General features: G+C 42.4%; 1 protein-coding gene across 1 annotated transcript; it reads right to left on the bottom strand.

The window, feature by feature from the left end:
* Positions 1-872: 872 nt before the first annotated feature.
* Positions 873-20694, bottom strand: rem2 (RAS (RAD and GEM)-like GTP binding 2). The gene is made up of 5 exons (XM_089007451.1): positions 19927-20694; positions 15935-16265; positions 14653-14726; positions 4619-4796; positions 873-3390 (listed from the first exon to the last, which is right to left on the bottom strand). Exons 1-5 carry the CDS (start codon positions 19936-19938, stop codon positions 3068-3070), a joined length of 918 nt encoding a protein of 305 aa, XP_088863577.1. The 5' UTR covers positions 19939-20694; the 3' UTR covers positions 873-3067.
* Between the last annotated feature and the right edge of the window lie 187 nt (positions 20695-20881).

Below are 20881 nucleotides of genomic sequence, written 5' to 3'. Positions count from 1 at the left end.
TATTAATATGTTTCAAATACACTGTAGTTCTGAAGATTAAAGCATACATGTTTACAATCATTAAAGAATTATATGTGCCATTTTGAGGCAACATTGGGGGAACATCTCTCACCCAAAAAAAAAGGGGAGCTAATGGCCAGCTCCGTTTCTTATATGGCGCTTGGCTGCCCTCTTTTGGCGGCTTTTGTTTAATGCAGTTCGGCGCAGGATCGGATATATCGATAGTCCCGGTTATATCGATATTTTTTCGGACTCCCTTGAATATCGATATAACGAGACTTTACTGTATATATGGTGGGGTTTTTTTTTGTCTTAAAACAGCTTACTATATATGTTTTTTTTTGGGTGGGCTAAAACACCTTACTATACATGGTCGTCTTTTCAGGCTAAAAACGTCTGAATATACATGGTGTTTTTTTCAGTACAAAACAGCTTACTATATATGGTGGGTTTTGTTTCGGTCTTAAAACAGCTTACTATATATGTTTTTTTTGGGGGGGGGGCTTCAAACAGCTTACTGTGCATGGTTGTTTTTTAGGCTTAAAAACGCCTTAATATACATGGTGGGTTTTTTTTCCAGCCTTACTATACATGGTCGTTTTTTTTTCAAGCTAAAAACCCCTTACTATATATACATTGGTCGTCTTTTTCAGGGTAAAAACGGCTTACTATACGTGTTTTTTTTTCAGCACAAAATGCCTTCCTGCACATGGTCGTATTTTTCAGGCTAAAAACGCCTTACTATACATGGTCGTTTTTTTTTTCGGGTCAAAAACGCCTTACTGTACATGGTCGTTCTTTTCAAGCTAACAAATCATTAAGTGGCAAACAATTGAGGCGTTTGTCTTTTAAGCAATCTGCCCCCCCCCCCCACTGCCCAAATGTCATTTTCATCCCTGCCAGAGAAATTTCAGTGTACATACCCGCTGAATGAGTCAGAGACAAACCCAGAGATCGAGGACTGCTGCCACAGCGTGAGACCGGTGTCACAAGATGAAATTGGCTTATATCATTGGTGACATCAAATCCAACCTGAAAAAACAAAACAAAAACATGGGCACACACTCACGCGCGCGCACACACACACACAACTTGCTGCCCTCACAATGATGTCGCATTCAGCGACTGGTTAAACGAGTTAAACGGGAAAAGGTCAACGTGAATATGGAGAATACCAATGGACTTAGGGGCCCGTGGTCGCCTAGACGACAGTCTCCAAGCAACCGCTACTCCTCAAAGCATTTCTCTAACCTATTTTCTCTTGCTCTCTTTCCAAAGTCCCCGTCTCTTTGCCAGTTTTTCTTCCTCTCAAGGGTCTTCCCCTTGATAGCTGAGAAATACGTGCAAGTGTCACCAACTCAAAACGGCAGCTTGCTCTGTGGGCCTGCGACTGGAGCAAACCGGCCTTTTGCTATTCAGACTTGTGACCTGCCGTCGGTGGATTAACAATTTGCAGCGTAGTGACAATATGATTGCTTCTTCTAAATCTAAGCGTTGAACATCAGTCGACGGCTCCTCTTATGGTGGATCTCAAACGATTTCTCTTTTGCGTTCTTAAGCCGAGCTGGTTTTCATGCTAATTTCCATTCACGGGGTCAAACAAAGTTCAGCGCTGGTAGATGCGATGGAGTGATGAGAGCGTCACAGAGGACAAAACAAGAGCAACGTTGGGGACGTCAAAGCAAAGTTTATTCAGTGGGAAGCCACGTGAGTGGTCAACCGAGTGTGACCAACAAGCGGGGCTCGTGTCGCAGACAGCCAGCCCCCCTTTTGAGATATCGTTTCCAAAACGTCCTCATCTGCCCAGCCTGAGCATACGTCACGAAAATGCCAGTGGAAAATGACCAAAAATGAAACATCTACAGGGAAGTTGGGACTTACTCTTTCTTTTCTATGATCAAACAAAGTGATCTGAGTCACCTTTGACCCCAAAGCTCCCCATTATTCCTTCTCGACTTTGCTTCTTGCGGTAAAGGGTTCTCGGTGCTGATTTGTTTACGGTGCAATCAGCAATCATATGGCTTGGGCAACCATGAGAGATAAACACTCAGGAAGAGGAAGGGGGCAAAAATGGAGATAAGGAGGTGAAATAAAGGGTCTTGCTTTTGCGATAGTTTTCCTAGCTAGATTGTGCGTTTCCTATTGGCTAGTGAGGTCCAGTCAAGCCATCAAAGTCCAGGGCCAGCCGTCTCTACTGAGCATACTATGAAACAGGATTCACAGAATGTTTACGTGAGCTTGCTAATCAAGTCTGCATCATGGGCGCGTGCTACTTGAATGTGTGTGTCTTTGTTACACCCTTCCATCCGTCCATCTGTCCTTTTCATGTCCTTCCATCCGCATCTCCCATTGGATAAAAAGAGCACGTGGTATGTGGCAGTGTGATTCAATTCCATCCCCCATCCCATCGGAAAATGCAGTATGTATTAAAAACAATAAAAACCTCATATGGCTGCGCTCCTCAAGAAAAGAAGAATATGTCATCAGGCTGGAGGTACTTTGCCACTCGTCTTCACATCCCTGATTATTTGCAAGAGAATACACAGCCGCGCTCTGAGAGGGATGCAGTCAACTGAATAAATAAATGAATAAATAAATAAAAATAAAGGAGAAAATATGCCCTCCTGAGGTGAAAAACATAAGGTGCTATTTCCTAGAGGTCAAAAGTGAATCCAAACGATGTTCTTGAACTCCTTCCAGCGTGTTCCCTTTTTGATTCGGGGCTTTTTGTATGTTCAAGGTTATGTTCTTCCATGAATTTGATTCATCCGCCTGCGTACTCTTTTGAGCCCATATCCCCCCTCCTACCCCGCTCATCATTAGACGCTCAAATCAAATGCTTTGTCTCCAAATGGCTGATCTGAAGGACATTCAGCACGTGGGGCCGTAAAGCTTCAGCCTGACAGACCTAAATGAGGGGTTAGACCCCTTTTTTTGTCTGCCTGCAATTCTTGCTCCGATGGATCTTCTTGCTGTTCACATTTCACCTCCCACTCGGTCATTACTAGTGTGTGTGCATGTGCGTGTGTATCTACGTGTTGAAGCATGTCTAGAGCCGGTCTGTATGTCACAGTGCGCTGAGGTCGTGACAGGAGCGAGACTTCTGGCGAAGGATCTTGCTACCCCGCTGTCGGCTCATCTCCCGATAGCGTCCTCTGTCGCGTTCTCTGCCATAAGAGCGCGGCACGAGCCCTGCCAGAAAGCGCTTGGCTCGACTGGTCAAGCTTTCCCGGCGGCCCGAAGCGGGGTCGCCGTCCGCCCAGGTGGGTCCCAGGCAGTCTCCCCTGGCGGCCCGGACGGCCGCCTCCAGCAGCTCATTGGTGCCGTGTTCCAGTGAGGCCGAGAGCTCCAGGTAGTGGCAGTCAAACATCATGGCGCTGGATTGGGCCTCTGATGCAAAAAAAAAAAAAACAGCGTTTGGGGTTCTCATGAATATTTTGCATAAACGCTCAGACACATTTGCATAATATACATACATCATGCTCAAAACTAATTCCTTTTTTGTCATTTGAGAAGAAAAAGACCTCTGCGAAGGATTACCTAAATCCTGATTCCTGACAAGGCGAGAGATAGAATAAAAAAATGACAGAGAGCTTGAATCTGTCAGCATTCAATTTCTTTATCATCTCGTTTTAAAATGAGAGATCCAATCAGGACTTTTCCGAGGCACACTGGATAGCATCATTTCATTTTGACCACGGGGAAGTGGTAATTGTGTTGGATGGAAACAGAGACACGGATAGGATGGCGCAGTGCCGATTGTCTTTCTGGCATGAGCTGTGGTGAGGTGCACAGGGTTTTTTTTTTTCTTTCAGGGAGGAAAAATAAAAGACGAGTTCTTTTTTGGTGACAATGATTGACATTGTAGGTTTCCTTTGTTATTAAAATAACAACATTAGCCAGTAGGCGACCTGGTATGGCGCCGTGGTTGTCTGTCTGTCTATCTATCGAACCATCCACCCAGCTATCTAGCTAATTAGCAAGCTGGCAGGCTAGCTGGTTAGTTACTTTGCCAGCTTTCCATCTATCTCTCTATCTCTTTATCTATCGATAGTATCTATAGTATCTATCTATCGATAGTATTTATAGTATCTATCGATAGTATGTACCTATCGATAGTATATACATATCGATAGTATCTACAGTACCTATGGATAGTATCCATTTATCGTATCCATCCAATCCATCCATCCTATCTATCGTATCGAATCGATCCGATACATGCAATAGATCTGTCTGTCCGTCCGTCCGTCCATCCCTCTATCGATTCATCTATCCATCCATCGTATCTACAGTATGTATCCATCCATTGATCCATTAATCCATCCAGTATATACGCACATTCATAGATACATATCACACTCAGTTATTAGCAGTAATTTTGTGCATATGTCGTCGATTCAAGAAATCCAGATTCTCACCTCCTACAATATCAGTATCTGCTGTGACGAAAAAAAAAACCTATGTGCACCGTTGCTATACGTGTTGAAAAAAGAAAGCGCGAGCCACCTGGATGAGGCGAGATAGCACACGAGGCCGTAGCTGCATAATGGCTTTTTGTGGGAGGGCTGCGGTTTGTGTGCAGGTGGACGCGAGTGATTCCAATTGCCGTACCTACCCTCAGTGCTGATTTCACGAGAACGGACAAGGTCGCTCTTGTTGCCCACGAGGATGATTGGCGTGTGAGGTTGGGACTCCCTGAGGAGTAGGCGGAGCTGCGCGGTGCGATGGAAACTTCGTCTGTCCGTCACGGAGAAGACCAGGATGCACACATCACATTGCAGAGCGCACAGGTCCTGTGAAAACACACCCACGCCGCACAACGGCATGAGGGGTGAGCATGACACACATAAAAGGGCACTACGCCGAATATGACGAAGACGGCAAAGACGGACACTAAAAGATCTCGCGGAAGCAATCAATGGAAGTGGAAATTTGTCCTTGCTCCATAAGAAAGGCAACGGGTGACGCTGAAATTTATAGCGGCGTTCAACTCCATTCCAAGCATGTCACGCTCCACTTTAAATCGCATGACCCTTTTAGCAGCAAACACTAACATCCCGATGGGTTTTCCTGTCACAGAGGTTCAATTAGCCGGAGTGGTTGGAGCAGAAAGAGCAACTTCCACTTGCTAACGGCCATTTTTCTTGCGTTCTGGCCTCGAATCGATTAGCTGCTGTTTATAGGCATGGATCGGTGGTCCACCTTTGGAAAATGTCTCATGTTATAGTGCCTGTCATTTAATTTCTGAAAAACCTTTTTCACATTGCATTTTTGTTTTGTTCGGTCTTATTTTTGCCATTTTTGAAAATTGGAATTAAAATTAAGCACAAGGAAGTATACACGCTAACCGCTATGCTAACGTGCTGCCAGGTTGACCACATGTTCAAATCACAAAATTTGACTAAAATTTGGGAATTCAGAAAGCAAAGGAAAAAAATGAGGGTAATGACAATAATAACTACCATATTTTCTGGTGTATAAGGTGCACTGGAGTATAAGGCGCACTGGAGTATAAGGCGCACCCCCAATGAATGGTGTACTTTCAAACTTTTTCCATATATAAGGCGCAAAAATAATATAGAAATAGATAAAGGTTTTCCAAATATAAGGCACACCACATTATGAGGTGCTTCAGTAAAGGCTGAACTATTTCTTCTACAGTTGGAAATGGATCAGTGACTGCTGGCTGACAGGAGTTCTGAGACCTGTTGTGACTCGATATTACTTCACATATAAGGCACACCTGCGTATAAAGCGCAGGGTTATCTTTTGAAGAAAATCAAGGCTTTTGCGTGCAGTTTACACACTGTAAAATACGGTAATCTCATTTTATAACAACCATTTTCCAACAGCTCCTGTTGTAATGATATGAGCAAATCGTATTTGCATGTTCTACTAGTGATGCCTGGCTTCAGATCAAAGAACAACAGAAACAAAAACAAAAGTTCTACCATGGCAGAGGAACACGGAACCTACCTGAACTACACACCGGTGACCAAGTACGGTACAAAGACAAAACAGACACATGGTCACAGAAAGGAACTGTTCTGCGTCAGGTCCAACCAAGGTCATACAACATTCAGACAGAGGAAGGTGCTGTTTTAAGAAGAAACCGCCGAGATCTTCTCAAAGAACCAACCATAGCAAGTCAACGAACAGAGACTGTAACAGAGACTGTTGTAACACCTCTAAATCCAGGACATGCTATCCGAAAGTCCTCAAGGAAAGTGATACCACCTGAGAGACTGATTGAAACCATTTAACATGTTTTTCTAAGTGATCATGGTGAAAAAAAAATGATGTGAATGTTTCATTTATTGTTGCAAAATTTAGAAATACAGTAAAGTCTCGTTATATCGATAATCAAGGGAGTCCGAAAAAATATCGATATAACCGGGACTATCGATATATCCGACCCTGTTTACATGTAATTTTCTCCGTGCGTGCATAGAAATAGTATCGATATAAGCGGGACTATCGATATATCCGATATCGATATAACGAGACTTTACTGTACTTTATTCAAGTTTAAGTTTGCTAATTACTGACAATTAAATTCATTACATTTGTTAAAAGTAAAGAATTCCATTAAGAAAGGGAGATGTAATGATATGAGCAAATCGTATTTGCATGTTCTACTAGTGATGCCTGGCTTTAGATCAAAGGAGCATGCGCGCTGCTGCAAGTCAGTCTGATGAGAGCCGACGAGAGCGACACATGTCAATTGCCTTCTCCCTCCAACCAACACAGCCGTCCTAATAAAGAACCTCAACTCTATCCAGAAGTTGTATCATTTACCGAACCCGCTTACACAAAGCAACACACCTGTATTTTGTTTTCCTACTTTCATTCCTTTCATCACTTTGCTGCAGTGAAATGTAAATTTCTCCACTGCGAGACTAATAAAGGCAAATCCAATCCAATCCAAAGCCAACACCCATGTGCAACACTAATACAGGCATGCTTTTTTATCCAGCTAACAAATCCAAACAAAACGAAATTACAATTACAAATGCTGTTCATCCTCACAGGAAAAAAATGGAATCTTCCCTTCAGCGCTTTGGATCGCAAGTGTTTGTGCGCAAGTGTGTAACTGCCCTTGCCCTACATCCATCGTCCCCAAGGTAAACGATTGCCCCCGGGAGAGCTCTAGCCCCCCATGAAAAATTCACTCATCTCCCAAATGGCCCGGGAGTATTGGATCAGACCCTGGAGAGGGATATTTGTGGTGAGTGTCTTGGCGATCTGTTTTATGGGGCACTAGAAAGGACACAGGGAGCAAACGGAGGGAGGGGAGGGGGTGCACCAGCCTCCTGGCACGATCTCAATCAGGGAGGAAGAGGAATGAAAACAAGCTTAGCAAAAGGAATGACACAAATGCAAAAGTGGACAAACTCAAAGGAGAGCTCCGTTCGAAAGCAATTCAATGCAATCAGAGGCAGAGTAACTCAGGATGGTGGCAACCTTTGGCATGTTTTTCTTCTTCTTAATAAAGCAGCTTCGGTCTGTTCACCAAGAGCACGCCATCTGTCATGGACGACTCCCCCCATGCAGAACCACCTCACAGACAGGAAAGAAAAAAAAAAAAAAACACCAGTGCTACATAACAAGCGATAGGCTGGATCACACAACAGCATTTTTATTTAAACAGGAATGCGTTTTTGGAGTGGAATATGTCAAAAGTAGATCAAAAATCCAATTACTTCCATACTTGACCACTTGGAGCGTTATAGGATGTGCGATGCATTGTAGGTACAGAAGCTCCCCAACTTACGAACCTAGTTATGAATATTGTGACATATGAACATTTTTGCGGATAGAGTATGTCAAAAAATGTTCGGACAGAGATGCTGTAAGTTAGATTTTGTATTGCGGGCCTTTTTCCGGCCGAGCTCGCTTGCGATTGGCTGCGTACTGTGCTTCACACACTAAGACACATTGGAGGTTTCAATGGCTGGATGTTTACCCGACGGACACCAAGGCTGACCAATCAACGCATGGCTATGCTGAAGTGTTGCTAACGAGTTCAGGCCCCGATCAGCCGAGCTTGCTTACGATTGGCTGCGTAGAGTATGTGGGCGTGGAGGAAATCCCTCTTCCCAGTTGACGCTCCAGGAGGACGCGATGTAAAACAAAAAGTAATGGTTGCTGGCACGTAATTCAGCTTTAGTCATGGCTTTCTGAAGACCCAAGGATATACAGTAAAGTCTCGTTATATCGATATCGGATATATCGATAGTCCCGGTTATATCGATACTATTTCTATGCACGCACGGAGAAAATTACATGCAAACAGGGTCGGATATATCGATAGTCCCGGTTATATCGATATTTTTTCAGACTCCCTTGAATATCGATATAACGAGACTTTACTGTATATTGTCGTACTACAGTAGGTGTGAATTTATTTTACGACGGTGAGAGCGTCTATGTTTTAAACTTTCCCATTCAGTGTTTAACTTAACCATACATTCCATACAAAATATAGCACTGAAGCAATTTACGAACAAATTCTTAGCTTAGCTAGGCATAGTGATGATTTTGATAGGATGGACAATCGCCCAAAATGGCTTCTTGCTTTTTCATTTGTGTTGATATCATGGAGAAATTGTAATAGATAAATGAAGATAAATGGCTTCAAAGGGGACTGTCAGATGCACTGGAATCATTTTGTTTCCGTCCTGGGATAAATTCATGCTTTCTTTCTTTATTATTTTTTATCAATATTTTATTTATCCATTTATTTATTATTATTTGTCCCCAAGTCACAAGCAACCACAAGCTCAACGCGAAGCCACACAAACTTGAATTGAGGACAATGATTACTCACTTATCAGACATCATTTGCATGACGTGCAACTCCTCCTTGAGACTAACTATTATGTCGCTATTTTTAGAGAGTCCCCCGACATCCTCTTCCCTCCACCCCCCGTGTGTGCGGAACATACAATTCTCTACAACTCAGACCTGAAATCGATACCCGTTACTGACATAGCAAGTACATCATCTTGAAAGATTTTACATAGAAACCGAAGTTCCGATGCATCTCATGGTGCCAAAATAAAGAGTGATGTGCATGTAAATTAAAAAGAAATTAATGAAAGTCACCAAGATGCTCCATAAGATTACGGGGATGAAAGTGACCAAAATGGAGATCAGGAGTGAGGAGAACCCCCAACTATGTGAAAAATGCAAATGAAGTTCTCGCTTTTCTTCACACGGCTGAGATCTGGTAATAGGATGACAAGGCGAAAGAGGAGTGGCCGGGAATGCTGAGTTCACATCTTGTTCTTTGTTTACTGCTGCAGAGAAAACAACCCCCCTACACCCGCCCCTTAGGGAGAAGACGAGTCAAGGCCATCTGGCCCATCCTGACTCATCACCTGCCCCCGTCCCACCGCCCCTCCATCTGCCTGAGCTATCCGTCAAACCCCACCAGCATCAAAAATGCTGACTGACCTTCATTTTCATTTAAAAAAATCCAAAAGGATTTCAATTTCATATCTCCATTTTCCATGGGAAGAAGGTGGAGCCTTCAGAGAGGTGTCGGGTGGGGGTGGTCCCAACCTAGAACCTCTCATGTCTCACAGACTTGTCAATCACCTCATGAGTTAATCGAGGAAAATGTTTATTCTGCCATCATCTGTACTTCTTTAAAGGTTTTGTACATTTCGCTCCTTGTCCAAAGAGCTTCGTCAGGGAACTAAAGTTGTGCTGGTAACCCTGGCCCTACATCCCTAAAGGACAGAGGTTGGCCGTGTCAGACCTCTGATCTGAAAGGTCCCTGCTATAAGGTTGAGGGAGCAGTCGACTAATCCCTGAAGCCAATCTGATTAATTCTATGTAATGAAAATGAAAAACAAAGTAATGTAGTTTATTCGCTACATTGTAAAAATGAAGATTGTAAAGAGCAATAAATTAAGGAAACTGAACAAATGCTCAAAAAAGACGTTATCAACATCGCAGGGTCAATACTAGTGGGCCTCAATCTGCTGTACATCTTCACCTAAAAGATAGCAACACCTCATTTGGTGACACTGAGGTTAAAATATTAGCGAAAGAAAATAGATGGTTTAAAGGGGAGTAAAACAAGCAATTTTTGTAAAACAGCAAATCCTAAATCACCATGATGATTTAAGGTTTAATTTAGACCGTGCTTACAACAGACCTGTTTACCACATAGGCTTAGTCATGCTAATAAGGTGATACCAGAGCTAACGGGGCAATCAGAGCCAGGCATAGAATATTAGAGGTAATCAGACAGCACAAAAGAACTAATCAGATTAGCTTCAGGGAGTAGTCTACTGCTCACCCAACCTAAGAGCAGCGACCTATCAGAACAGAGAGGTCTGGCACTGCCACATCTGTCCATTAGGGATATATATATATAGGGCCAGAGTTACCAGCACAACTTTAGTTCGCTGATGAAGCTCTTCGGATGAGGAGCGATATGTCCGACACCTTCAAAGAAGTATAGATAACGGCATAAGAAACCTTTTACTAAATGGACCACTCCTATACGACTGAGAGCCTATACAGACTCAATAGTCAATATTGGAATTGAAATCCATCACGTCATAACGGAGATGTGTGATACTGGTATGGGAAGAAAAAATACAGGACGATAAACGACGCGAGCTAGGACAGCCACAGGCAAGGACCCTTCTGGTCTTCATTGACCTCATTTTCTCTCATGTTCCTTTACGTAACTGACTGCAGATGTTCTCTTTTAGCATCACAGAAGTTCGTCTACATGTGCAAGACATTATCAGCTGGCAGGGCGCAAGACCGGGTCACAGGGTTTCTATTTTTGGTATCACGGTTGACTTATTTAAAAGCCACCTTGTGAGGTCAACCACGTGGAAAAGAGCCAAGCCGTCTGGCCCACCCACGTTCATGCGTACGCCGATGTCTTTGTCACTTTTGCACGCAGCGTCGAGTGTCGACACTGCGCTGTGAAGTGTTTCGGTGGTGTTGATGGCCTTACGTGTGTCAATCAGCGCAGTCGAAGAAAGCACTCAAAGGAACAATCGCGAGGGGGAGGGGGGTAGGGGGATCTAACAGCTTGCCAGAAGATCTCTTCACAGTTTGCATGGCAAAAAAAAGTGTTGATCACGTTGGCCCGGGTGAAAATGACACCCCACAGTCCAGACTTTTTCATTTTACGGCTGCATAAGGAAAAACGGAAGGATGGAAGAAAACATGCTAAAATCAGTCAAAAAAGCAGTTACATCATGTTTGTATAAGTCTGAAACGTTTTATCAGCATTATGTTAACTTCTTTCCTGCCAGACAATGTGAGAAAATGTGTCCCCTCTAGTGCCAGGGTTTTTGTCATTTTCACTCAAATTGCAAGACCCACAGTATATTGAGTTTTAGGACTACATAAAAATTCAATTCAGCGTAAGGAACCTTAGACGCTCTTCTTTCATCAGAAAAAAAAAATATTCCTAAGTTATATGGTTTGGAGTTATCGGAGCTTGAAATGGGGGCGGCTTTACAAAATACAATGAAACACATACATATTGATTGATATCGCGCGTTAACAAAGCTGGAACAAATGCTGCCCTCTTGAGAAAGGGAAAAAAACATTGCCAAGGGTCTGACCAGCTTTATCTGCACGACGCAAGAAAAAACAAAACCCGAACAAATTCTACGTCACACTTTTCAATTCCCGAATTAACTCGGGAATGGCAGCGAATTAGATCAAGGGGGCAGAGCAAATAGTGGAAGAGTTTCCAAGTTTTTGATTATTATTTGACTACTCGATGATTGGTATCTATGAATAGAGTACATTCTGCCCACCTTCACATTTTTGGGAAATGTTACATTTATTTATTTATTTATTTGTGCATATATTTATTTATTTACTTATTTATTTCATTGTTAGTTATTTATTTTAACTCATTCGCTGCCATTCCCGAATTTATTCAGGAATTCAAAAGTGTGCGAGGGGGAGTTGCCAATAAAGCGCTGGTCAGACCTCTGGCAATGTTTTTCCTTTACATGAAGGGGCAGCATTTGCCTTTTGTCCATGTCAGAGCTTTGTTACTGCTTCAGCTATTGTCAAAGCACTATATAAATCAATGTGTATGGATTGTATTGTATTTTGTACAGCCGCCTTCATTTCAAGCTCAGATAACTCCAGACTCATATAACTTGGGAATTAACTCTTTCTTTCTGATGAAAGAAGAGAGTGTAAAGTTGCTTACGCTAACTTGTTACGCTAACTTTGTTGTCCTAAAGGTCAATATTCTGTGGGTCCTGCAATTTGAGTGAAAATAACAAAAACCCTGGCACTAGAGTGGACAAATTTTTGCACATTGTCTGGCGGTGAATGAGTAAAGAGGGAAAAGCCGAAAGGAGCAGAAGATTTATTTGTGATAATATGCAGGCCACAAATGGCCCCCGGGCCATAGTTGGGACACCCCTGCCCTACAGTCACGAATTGGATGATGAGCCAAGTCTTATGCATAATTAAACCAACTCAGGACCGTATGTCTTTGTGGAAACAGGAGCTAGTGTGTGCATGTATGTGTGTGCAATGTCCAATGGAGCATGCATGAAGTTCACTATGGGGCCACAAAGCCCTGCCACTAAAGAATTGGAGGCAAAGAGGGGATGGAAGGAGGGGGGGGGGCATCATATGTCATGCGGCAGCGGCAGATCTGACTGCACACGCCCCTCCCTTTGGGATTTGGGATTATACACGTACGTACTGTTCATCCAAAACAAAAAGAGGCCATATGAACATGCACTGATGGATAAGTATTTAGGACGTCATCCAGCCCTTCGGCCCCCTCCATCCTCCCCAACTGATAACGGCTCTAGAGTTTGTCCGAGCGCTCTGTTGGCCCGCTTCATACCCTCGCCTTGTATCAATAATTATACTACAGTAAAGTCTCGTTATATCGATATTCAAGGGAGTCCGAAAAAATATCGATATAACCGGGACTATCGATATATCCGACCCTGTTTGCATGTAATTTTCTCCGTGCGTGCATAGAAATAGTATCGATATAACCGGGACTATCGATATATCCGATATCGATATAACGAGACTTTACTGTATTATAAAATAAGCAAAAGTATCAATGCTCGACGAGAGTTAAGAGAAGAAAAATGGCAACGGGACGAAGTTGACAGTCGGCGTAAGGGGATCGCTTTCCTCAGATCGGATGACCACCACAAGCCGGAAAGTCAAGACAATTAGAGGAGAAGAGAGAGAAGGAGGCCAAGCATACACTCGAGTTCTCAAAGACGAGCATGAATAATTTCAACTGGAGGTGGGAACCTTTGAGGGCCTGGGTGGACATATGGACAAGGTTACATCAGGCTGAGTTGTACTCCCAATTAGATGAATAACCATTGATGACATCATGCTATGAAAAATGTGATCTGTTTCACACGCATCATTTACACAAATCGTTTCGCATCTTTTGTATTTTTTACATTCTTGCTAGTATTTTCACAACCATAAAACGCACTTAACTCATTCACTGCCAGACAATGTGAGAAAATGTGTCCCCTCTAGTGCCAGGGTTTTTGTCATTTTCAATCAAATTGCAGGACCCACAGAATACTGAGTTTCAGGACTACATAAACATTCAATTGAGGGTAAGAAACCCTAGACTGTCTTAGTTAATCAGGAAAAAAAGTTTATGTCAAGCTTATTTGGTTCTAGACTAATCTGAAGTGGAAGTGGGGGCAGCTGTACAAAAGGCAAATGCTGCCCCCTCGTGGGAGAGAAAAACATTGCCAGAGGTCTGACCGGAGCTTGAAAAAATATTGACAGAATATTGAATTTTAGGACCACATTGGATTGGATTGGATGTACCTTTATTCGTCTTGCGGTGGAGAATTTTACATTTCACAGCAGCAAAGTTATGAAAGGGAGAGGAAAGGAAAAAAAGAAGTAGAAAACCCAAATGCAGGAGGCAGACACTCTTCCGACGCCATCTTGAAGTCAAAAGAACAAAAAAAAAAGAAATAACATACATAAACATTTAATTCAGTGTAAGGAACCTTAGACTCTTTTCTTTTATGAGAAAAAAAAGAATTAATCCCTAAATTATATCGGTCTGGAGATATTTGAGCTTGAAATGGGGGCGGCCGTAAAATACAATGAAATACATACATATAGATTTATATAACGTGTTAACAACAGCGGAAGCTGTAACAAAGCGCTAACATGGAAAAAAGGCAAATGCTGCCCCCTCGTGGAAGGTAAACATTGCCGGAGGTCAGAAAAGCGCTTTATCGACACCACCGCAAGAAAAAAAGAAACCCAAACAAATTTGGGAATGGCATTCCATGTCATGCTTATAAATTACCGAATAAATTCAGGAATGGCATTGAATGAGTTAAAAGTCTTCAGTTTTCTCTGAAATAGAGAGCCGCACATCCCGAAAGGCTAACTTTTCCATCCTCTTATGCTGCTGTTTATTTTATACTGCAGTCCCTGCGAAATAGCGATCAATAAAGCTATTGATCCCCTTTCAAATTGCTGCTGTGGACTGCAAATTTCCCCATTGTGGGACGAATAAAGATTTTCTGATTCTGAATAAAGTCCAGTTTGCGAGGCCAACGAGCTGTGTGTGAGGCGCCACAACTCACGTCTGACATGGGAAGGTGAAAAGCGAGCACTCACCTGTTTCCAATTGTCAAAAATGATGATTTTGCTGTCCTCGTCATCAACTGTGACCGTGCACTCGTAGCCTTCGCCTGCAAGCAAGCAGTCAAATAGTGGCGGTAAATATTCACCGCATGAGACGGCGGTATGTATAATAACATGCGGAAAAACAAAAATGGGCGAATAAAGACATTGTAACTGAAATCAAATGTCAACTGTCACATCTGCTTTCCGAAGAAAAATCAGCCTCTGTTAACATTTCAGAAAATGCCAATCAAAGTTCCAGAAAATGTCCTTGGCTGTCACATCCAAGTTTCATTCATTTGGCAGCGAGCGAAAATGGTGATAGTGTGAATGGACGTGGAGGGTGCGTCGATCCTGAAGGTTAAAACTATGTCAGATTTAAAAAAATGAAGAAATAAATGCGTGAAATATTTCGACTGCAACCAGTTAGGGTGGTTGCAGATCCATTGCTAGTCGGCCATTTTTTTTAGCACTAACTGTTTATATTCCTGCAACAAAGCTATAAAACCTGTTCTTGAGCAAACTATGAGCTTAAAAATATCAAATTAAAGCCCAAGCCAGCAGAAAAATTGGAAAAGCCTCAAATCAATGTCTCGCGTATTTTAGCCACAAACAACCCGAGCTTGTCTTTTACTCTCAATCACATGATCAGGCCATATTTTCATCGCTATAAAATCACTCATAAAACTGAAACCGTGGCAGCCCGATCATCAGAAAGTGCAAATTAAATCTCTTACAAGTGGTTTCTTTTTTTTTTGGTGACATATATTCTCCACTGCGAGACTAATGAAGGCTAATCTAATCTAATCTAATCTAATCTAATCTAATTTTATCTAATCTAATCGAATGTTTTCAGATGTGAATCTGAGTGCAGTGACAAAAGTGAAGATGCCCCTTGTGGAAAGCGACGGAGGGATTCAACGAATGGGTGATTGAGGAATTATTATAAACATTCCGGTAAACATTGCGGTTTGACAGGCGGTTCTATTGACTAATTGAGGTCAAAGGAGCAGAAGGAAGAAAAGCGGGGGTGGGGGAGGGGTCTTTACCATGTGCACGTATGTAAATTGAGCACTAAATAATTTACGGAGTGGTGCCTCACCCTACATGTTGCAAAGGATCTATGTACCAAATGTTTCTCACTGATTCATTGTCCATTTTAGGCCGCAAAATGGCTGAATCATTGTAGTGTGTATCACCCGCTTTGCCGAAAGGTGCAATTTTCCCAACAAATCATACTGCACGCACACTCAACACCGCCCGGGTGAGGTATTACCGCATGCTTGGGTCTCAGAATCGACGGAGAGGGATCTGTCCGACTGGCCGGCCAGAGACAAAGCCAGTGATGACTTTCCCACGCCGTTTTGTCCCAGAAGCACCATCTTCAGTACCCCTCCCTGACTGTGGTAAGTGGACTGGGCGGCTTGACTGAACGATTCATCTCCAGGCAACGTCGTGTCAACGATCGGTAAGGTGGCGGGTTCTTCCAATCCTGGGATCCAATCACAGTCCTCGGACACGGCCTCTTCTCTCCGCAGCTGGTGCTTGACGGGAAGGGGTGTGCTTCCTCGTCGAAGGGGGGGTGCGGTGGTGAGAAACATACTGTACTAGATGGGTTAGAGAAAAAAAAAGTGTAGATGTCAACAAATGGCATTTCGTAATACCTTTCGTGATACCTTGTCGTACGAACACTTTAGCTCCCGAACTTTTCGCCTTACGAACATTAAATTCGCGAGAACATAATCTTGGCATACAAACTAACAGACAAACCAAACCACACAGCGCCACGGTGGCTGGCGGTCTAGTTTTCCACACCCCCTTTGAATGCAGACGCGGTTTGTTATCGAGTGGAGTACTTTTGCAATTATGGGACCGAAAAAGACCCCACCACAGGCTAGTGTTAAGGCGAAGAGGACACAAAAGAAAATTACGGTCGAGCAGAAGAAGGAGATCATCGAAAAACACGAACGAGTGTGCGTTTGTGTGCCTTAGTGTCACAGTACCAGTAGGCTAAGTCAACCATTGCTACATGTGGCTAAGGGCGTTTCTGTGTTGTCTAAGCCAGTGATTTTCAACTAGTGTGCCGTGAGAGATTGTCAGGTGTGCCGTGAGAAACTATCCCATACCTGTCAATCTGTACGTTTTTGCCGTACAAAGTATGTTTATTATGCATTTTAAGACGTGGACGAGGTACAAGAAAATCTGTACGGAAAAGCGCAAATTTGTCAATTATGGGTATCATCCGGTATCCACCGACTATAAAGAAACGGCAAATCAATCAAGTCAAACGAGTTCGCCGCGATCTATCTCGGAATCGTTTTTTTGTTTTGATGCTACTTTGCACATGCGTCTGCCGCCTGGGGATTTCCCATTGCATCATTCCGAGCACACGTGAACAAAGCAAACGTAACTTTCGCTTTGTTGACGTAGTAATTAAGCAACACTTGTAATTTCATCATTTATTAAGAATATGTATAGAATGATATAACGAAACACATGTACAATATAACATGTTAAACTACATAAATAAACACGTTTGAAAAAAAATGGTGTACGATTATTTTGTATTTTGTAAGGGAAAATACGACAGTTTGTAAGGGCATGGAGCCCTGGAGGTTAACAGGTATGCTATCCAATGGCCCTTTTTAAAATTAAAAATTTTACAAACATTTATTAATCATTTTCTCCCAATATTATGAAACTGTCTGGTGTCCGTGCTGAAAAGACTGGGAGGGTAATTTAATATTTGTCTGTGTGGCAACAGGTCACTGATTGCTTCGTTCCTGCGAGATGGTTATTGGTGTGCCGCAAAAAAAATTCAATGTAAAAAAACGTGCCCTGGAAGAGATTGAAAACTGATTTGGATTAACGAAAAGCAGCTGGCAGGGGACATTATGAGTGAGGGTATTATTGCAGAGAAAGCACGGCAACTTCACTCGGATATTATCAAGAGGCAACTACATCGACGACCATCACAAAGGTAAAAAAACCGACTTTATTAAACAGTACCAGTTTACAGTTTATTTCTGTAATTACAATACAAAAGCACATTTATTAAACATAAAATAATAATAATAATAATAATAATAATAATAATAATAATAATAATAACAATAATAATAATGCTACAGTATATTTTGTGAAGTTTTACAGCTTATTTAGTAGAAAACTATGTTTTATGGGGACCTGGGTACGGATTATTCTCATTTTTAATGCTTTCTTATGGGAAATAAATGTTTGGCAGACTGACTTTTCGCCTTACACACACTTTCTGGGAAACAGTTAAGTTTGTAAGCTGAGGTATCACTGGATGTATTTCTGTGCGTGTGAGGACCCAAAGTATAAGAAGTGCATCGGACACTCTTGGAGCTGCAGAATGTCGATGTTAAACAACCGCAGATTGATAAGGAGAGGGGAGATTAAGACAATAAACAAATCCTGGTGGATGTGCTTAGAACAAAAAAAAATAACTAAAAAAAAAAAAAACAAAGCAGAGACAGCTGGGCAATGTCGACGCTCATCATTTTACACAAACACAAAAATCAATCTTTGTCTTGTAGATCTCCACACATTTGCCTAAAGGCCAGAGCCAAGTTCTTTCCCGTCACAGAATTAGACCAAATGTGACATTTAGTTCCTTCACTTTAGCACGACAATATTCAATTAACACCTGCTTTACAAAGTGTGAACAAACCTCAGAGAATAAACTCATCTTGTTTTTATTACTGGGTAACTGATTTCGTATCCACCTGCACACGCACGCACACACACACATATATATATATGTATTGCATTTGTAAATAAATAAAAGATGACTATGTGCGTGTATATATATATATACACGCACATACATACATACATATATATATGTGTATATACACACACACACACACACACACACACACACACACACACACACACACACACACACACACACATATATATATATATATATATATATATATATACACACACACACACATTATTAATTAATATTATTAAATTATGAAGGAAGTGACGCAACGGCGCACAGTGTGGCACTATGTCCCGCCCATAGTTTCCAGAACAATCTCGAGGAGATTCAGGGTGAGTCGCAATTTTCTGATGGTCTCGATTAACGCGCATTTTCATGACAATATCTTATTTTGTTTCCCCTTTTATACTGTCTAGTGTTATCTAATTAGTTCCCTTATTCATTTCGAGTCCAGATTACTTTTTGTGTCATTATTTACTTCATGTTTTGTCGAGTGGAACTTTGGAGCACATGTGCTTCATAGTGCTTTTCTATTGCGCAGTTAATCACAAGACGAAACCCATGCGACTTCACCCGACCCTTCTGCCATACTGTGTTGCAGAAATAAAAGAAATAAAAAGACACATTCACGCGTCTGGTCTCATTAAGACGGCAGCATCGTGGAGACGAAGACAGTCAGACGAGACTGTCTATATATATATATATATATATATATATATATATATATATATATATATATATATATATATATATATATATATATATACACACACACACACACACACACACACACACACACACACACACACACACACACACACACACACACACACACACACACACACACACACAGGCCTATATATAGTGCTGTGTGCACAGTAGTCATCTTTTATTTATTTACAAATGCAGAGGCTTACTCGACAAGGTCAATTCGATTAATTGAAAGGGATAATCAATTAAGCTCGGCCTCAGTTGTCAGCAGGCTCAGGGGAGCCATACGTGCAGGCTGAGGTAACCCTGACCGCAGGCTGAGCCAGTTGTCAGGGGTTAATCCGCCTCTCTCTGCAGGCTGGAGGAAAAACTAGGCCAAACAACAGCGCAATGCAAATTTAATTCTGCCAATGTTTTCGTGCTTGTGCTCTTCAGCTGCATCCGTGAACAAGGCAGCTGTGTCTCAAGCGAGGGCTGTAATGCTGTATAAAAACGGCATTCAATCGTGATTTGTCTCTTTTTTTGACGGTTTGCTATCACGGTTAAATATTAGACGTGACTAAAGAGTAACAAAAACTCATTCGTGGAGCAACATACTTTCACGCTTTTACGAGCGTGAATTTTGAGCTACGCACGGTGAACGCGAAGTTATTTAGCATACAAAGACAGCGGTGTGCGAAAAAAAGAAAAACAAACCAAAAAAGGATACTTAGTTCGATATAAATCGAGCACGCGCTTGTGCGCGCGCGTGTCCGAGGGTAGGCTATTAGGCGGTGTGTGGAAAATAGGAGGTGTCGCCTTACCTGGTCAGCCATGGTGTGCAACAACGATCAAGTGCTGTAGTTACAATCTCGCGTGCGATGAGCGCTTCAAGTCATCTGGATTTAAACGCAGTCCCGGTTACACTTGCACATCGGCGTTGGTGCGCGGTGCAATAAAAAGACGCTCGGCGTCTTATTTATCATGACGTCCCCTTTTCTTCCTTCTCCGGCGCGTAAAATGCAGAGACGTAGACAGCAAAGGTTGTAGTAGACTGGAGGACCGGCGAGACACCACCTGCTTCTGCGTGCATGTGTAATTGGATGACGGGGAGGAGAGGCGGCCATCAGCAATCCATCACATCTTCTCGTTGACCTTTTTTTTTGGTAATGTGTCCCGGCGATGAGCCGCGACTCCGCTTCCCTCCTTGCCCCGGTTCACACTATACCTGTCTATCTCTCCCGCCTGCGCCACTTGCCCCCGCCAATCTTTCTCTTTCTCTTTCTCTTGCTTGTCAGTAAAACCTGCAGAGGGAGCCAAAGCGGTGCCCAACCGGAGCAGGTTTCGATTAGATTAACCTTTATTAGTCTCACAGTGTAAACATTCACTGTCGAGGCAGCCACCTACGCGGCGCCATCTTGAAATTAAAACAAAAAAAAACCCCAAAAATACCCAATTATATAACACGACACAAAGAACACTTTTAAGTACTTTTTGCATCTTCTTTGTTGTATGAAGCAATTAGTCGAAACACTTGATGCAAAAAAAGTATTCTCTGTACCTCAAAATGAGACAAGTAGAGTTTTTCAAGTCCACTTTCGGGTTGGTCAGTGGCAAGTGCACAACGATAACTTGTGACGTCAAAGATCTACTACTAACAACAGATGCAGGCCCCTTACGAAAAAGGTGAAACGATCCACCAAACGCTGATCTCTTACACTTACAATGTAGCAGTTTAAGCTACAGCTATGATTTCTGATAGTTATTGTTTGTCATTTG

Source organism: Hippocampus bargibanti, linkage group LG11, assembly GCF_051943395.1.
Source record: "Hippocampus bargibanti isolate YZ-2025 linkage group LG11, ASM5194339v1, whole genome shotgun sequence".
NCBI lineage: Eukaryota > Metazoa > Chordata > Actinopteri > Syngnathiformes > Syngnathidae > Hippocampus > Hippocampus bargibanti.
Note: the sequence above shows the minus strand (reverse complement) of the source record. Positions and strands in the feature narration are given on the sequence as shown.

Bases quoted from the DNA above. Each gene is read 5' to 3' on its own strand.
- rem2 (XM_089007451.1), bottom strand. The intron at 4,797-14,652 runs GTGAGTGCTCGC...GTGTTTTCACAG, and splicing joins TTTTTGACAATTGGAAACAG to GACCTGTGCGCTCTGCAATG. The intron at 3,391-4,618 runs GTAGGTACGGCA...TTTTTGCATCAG, and splicing joins TCGTGAAATCAGCACTGAGG to AGGCCCAATCCAGCGCCATG.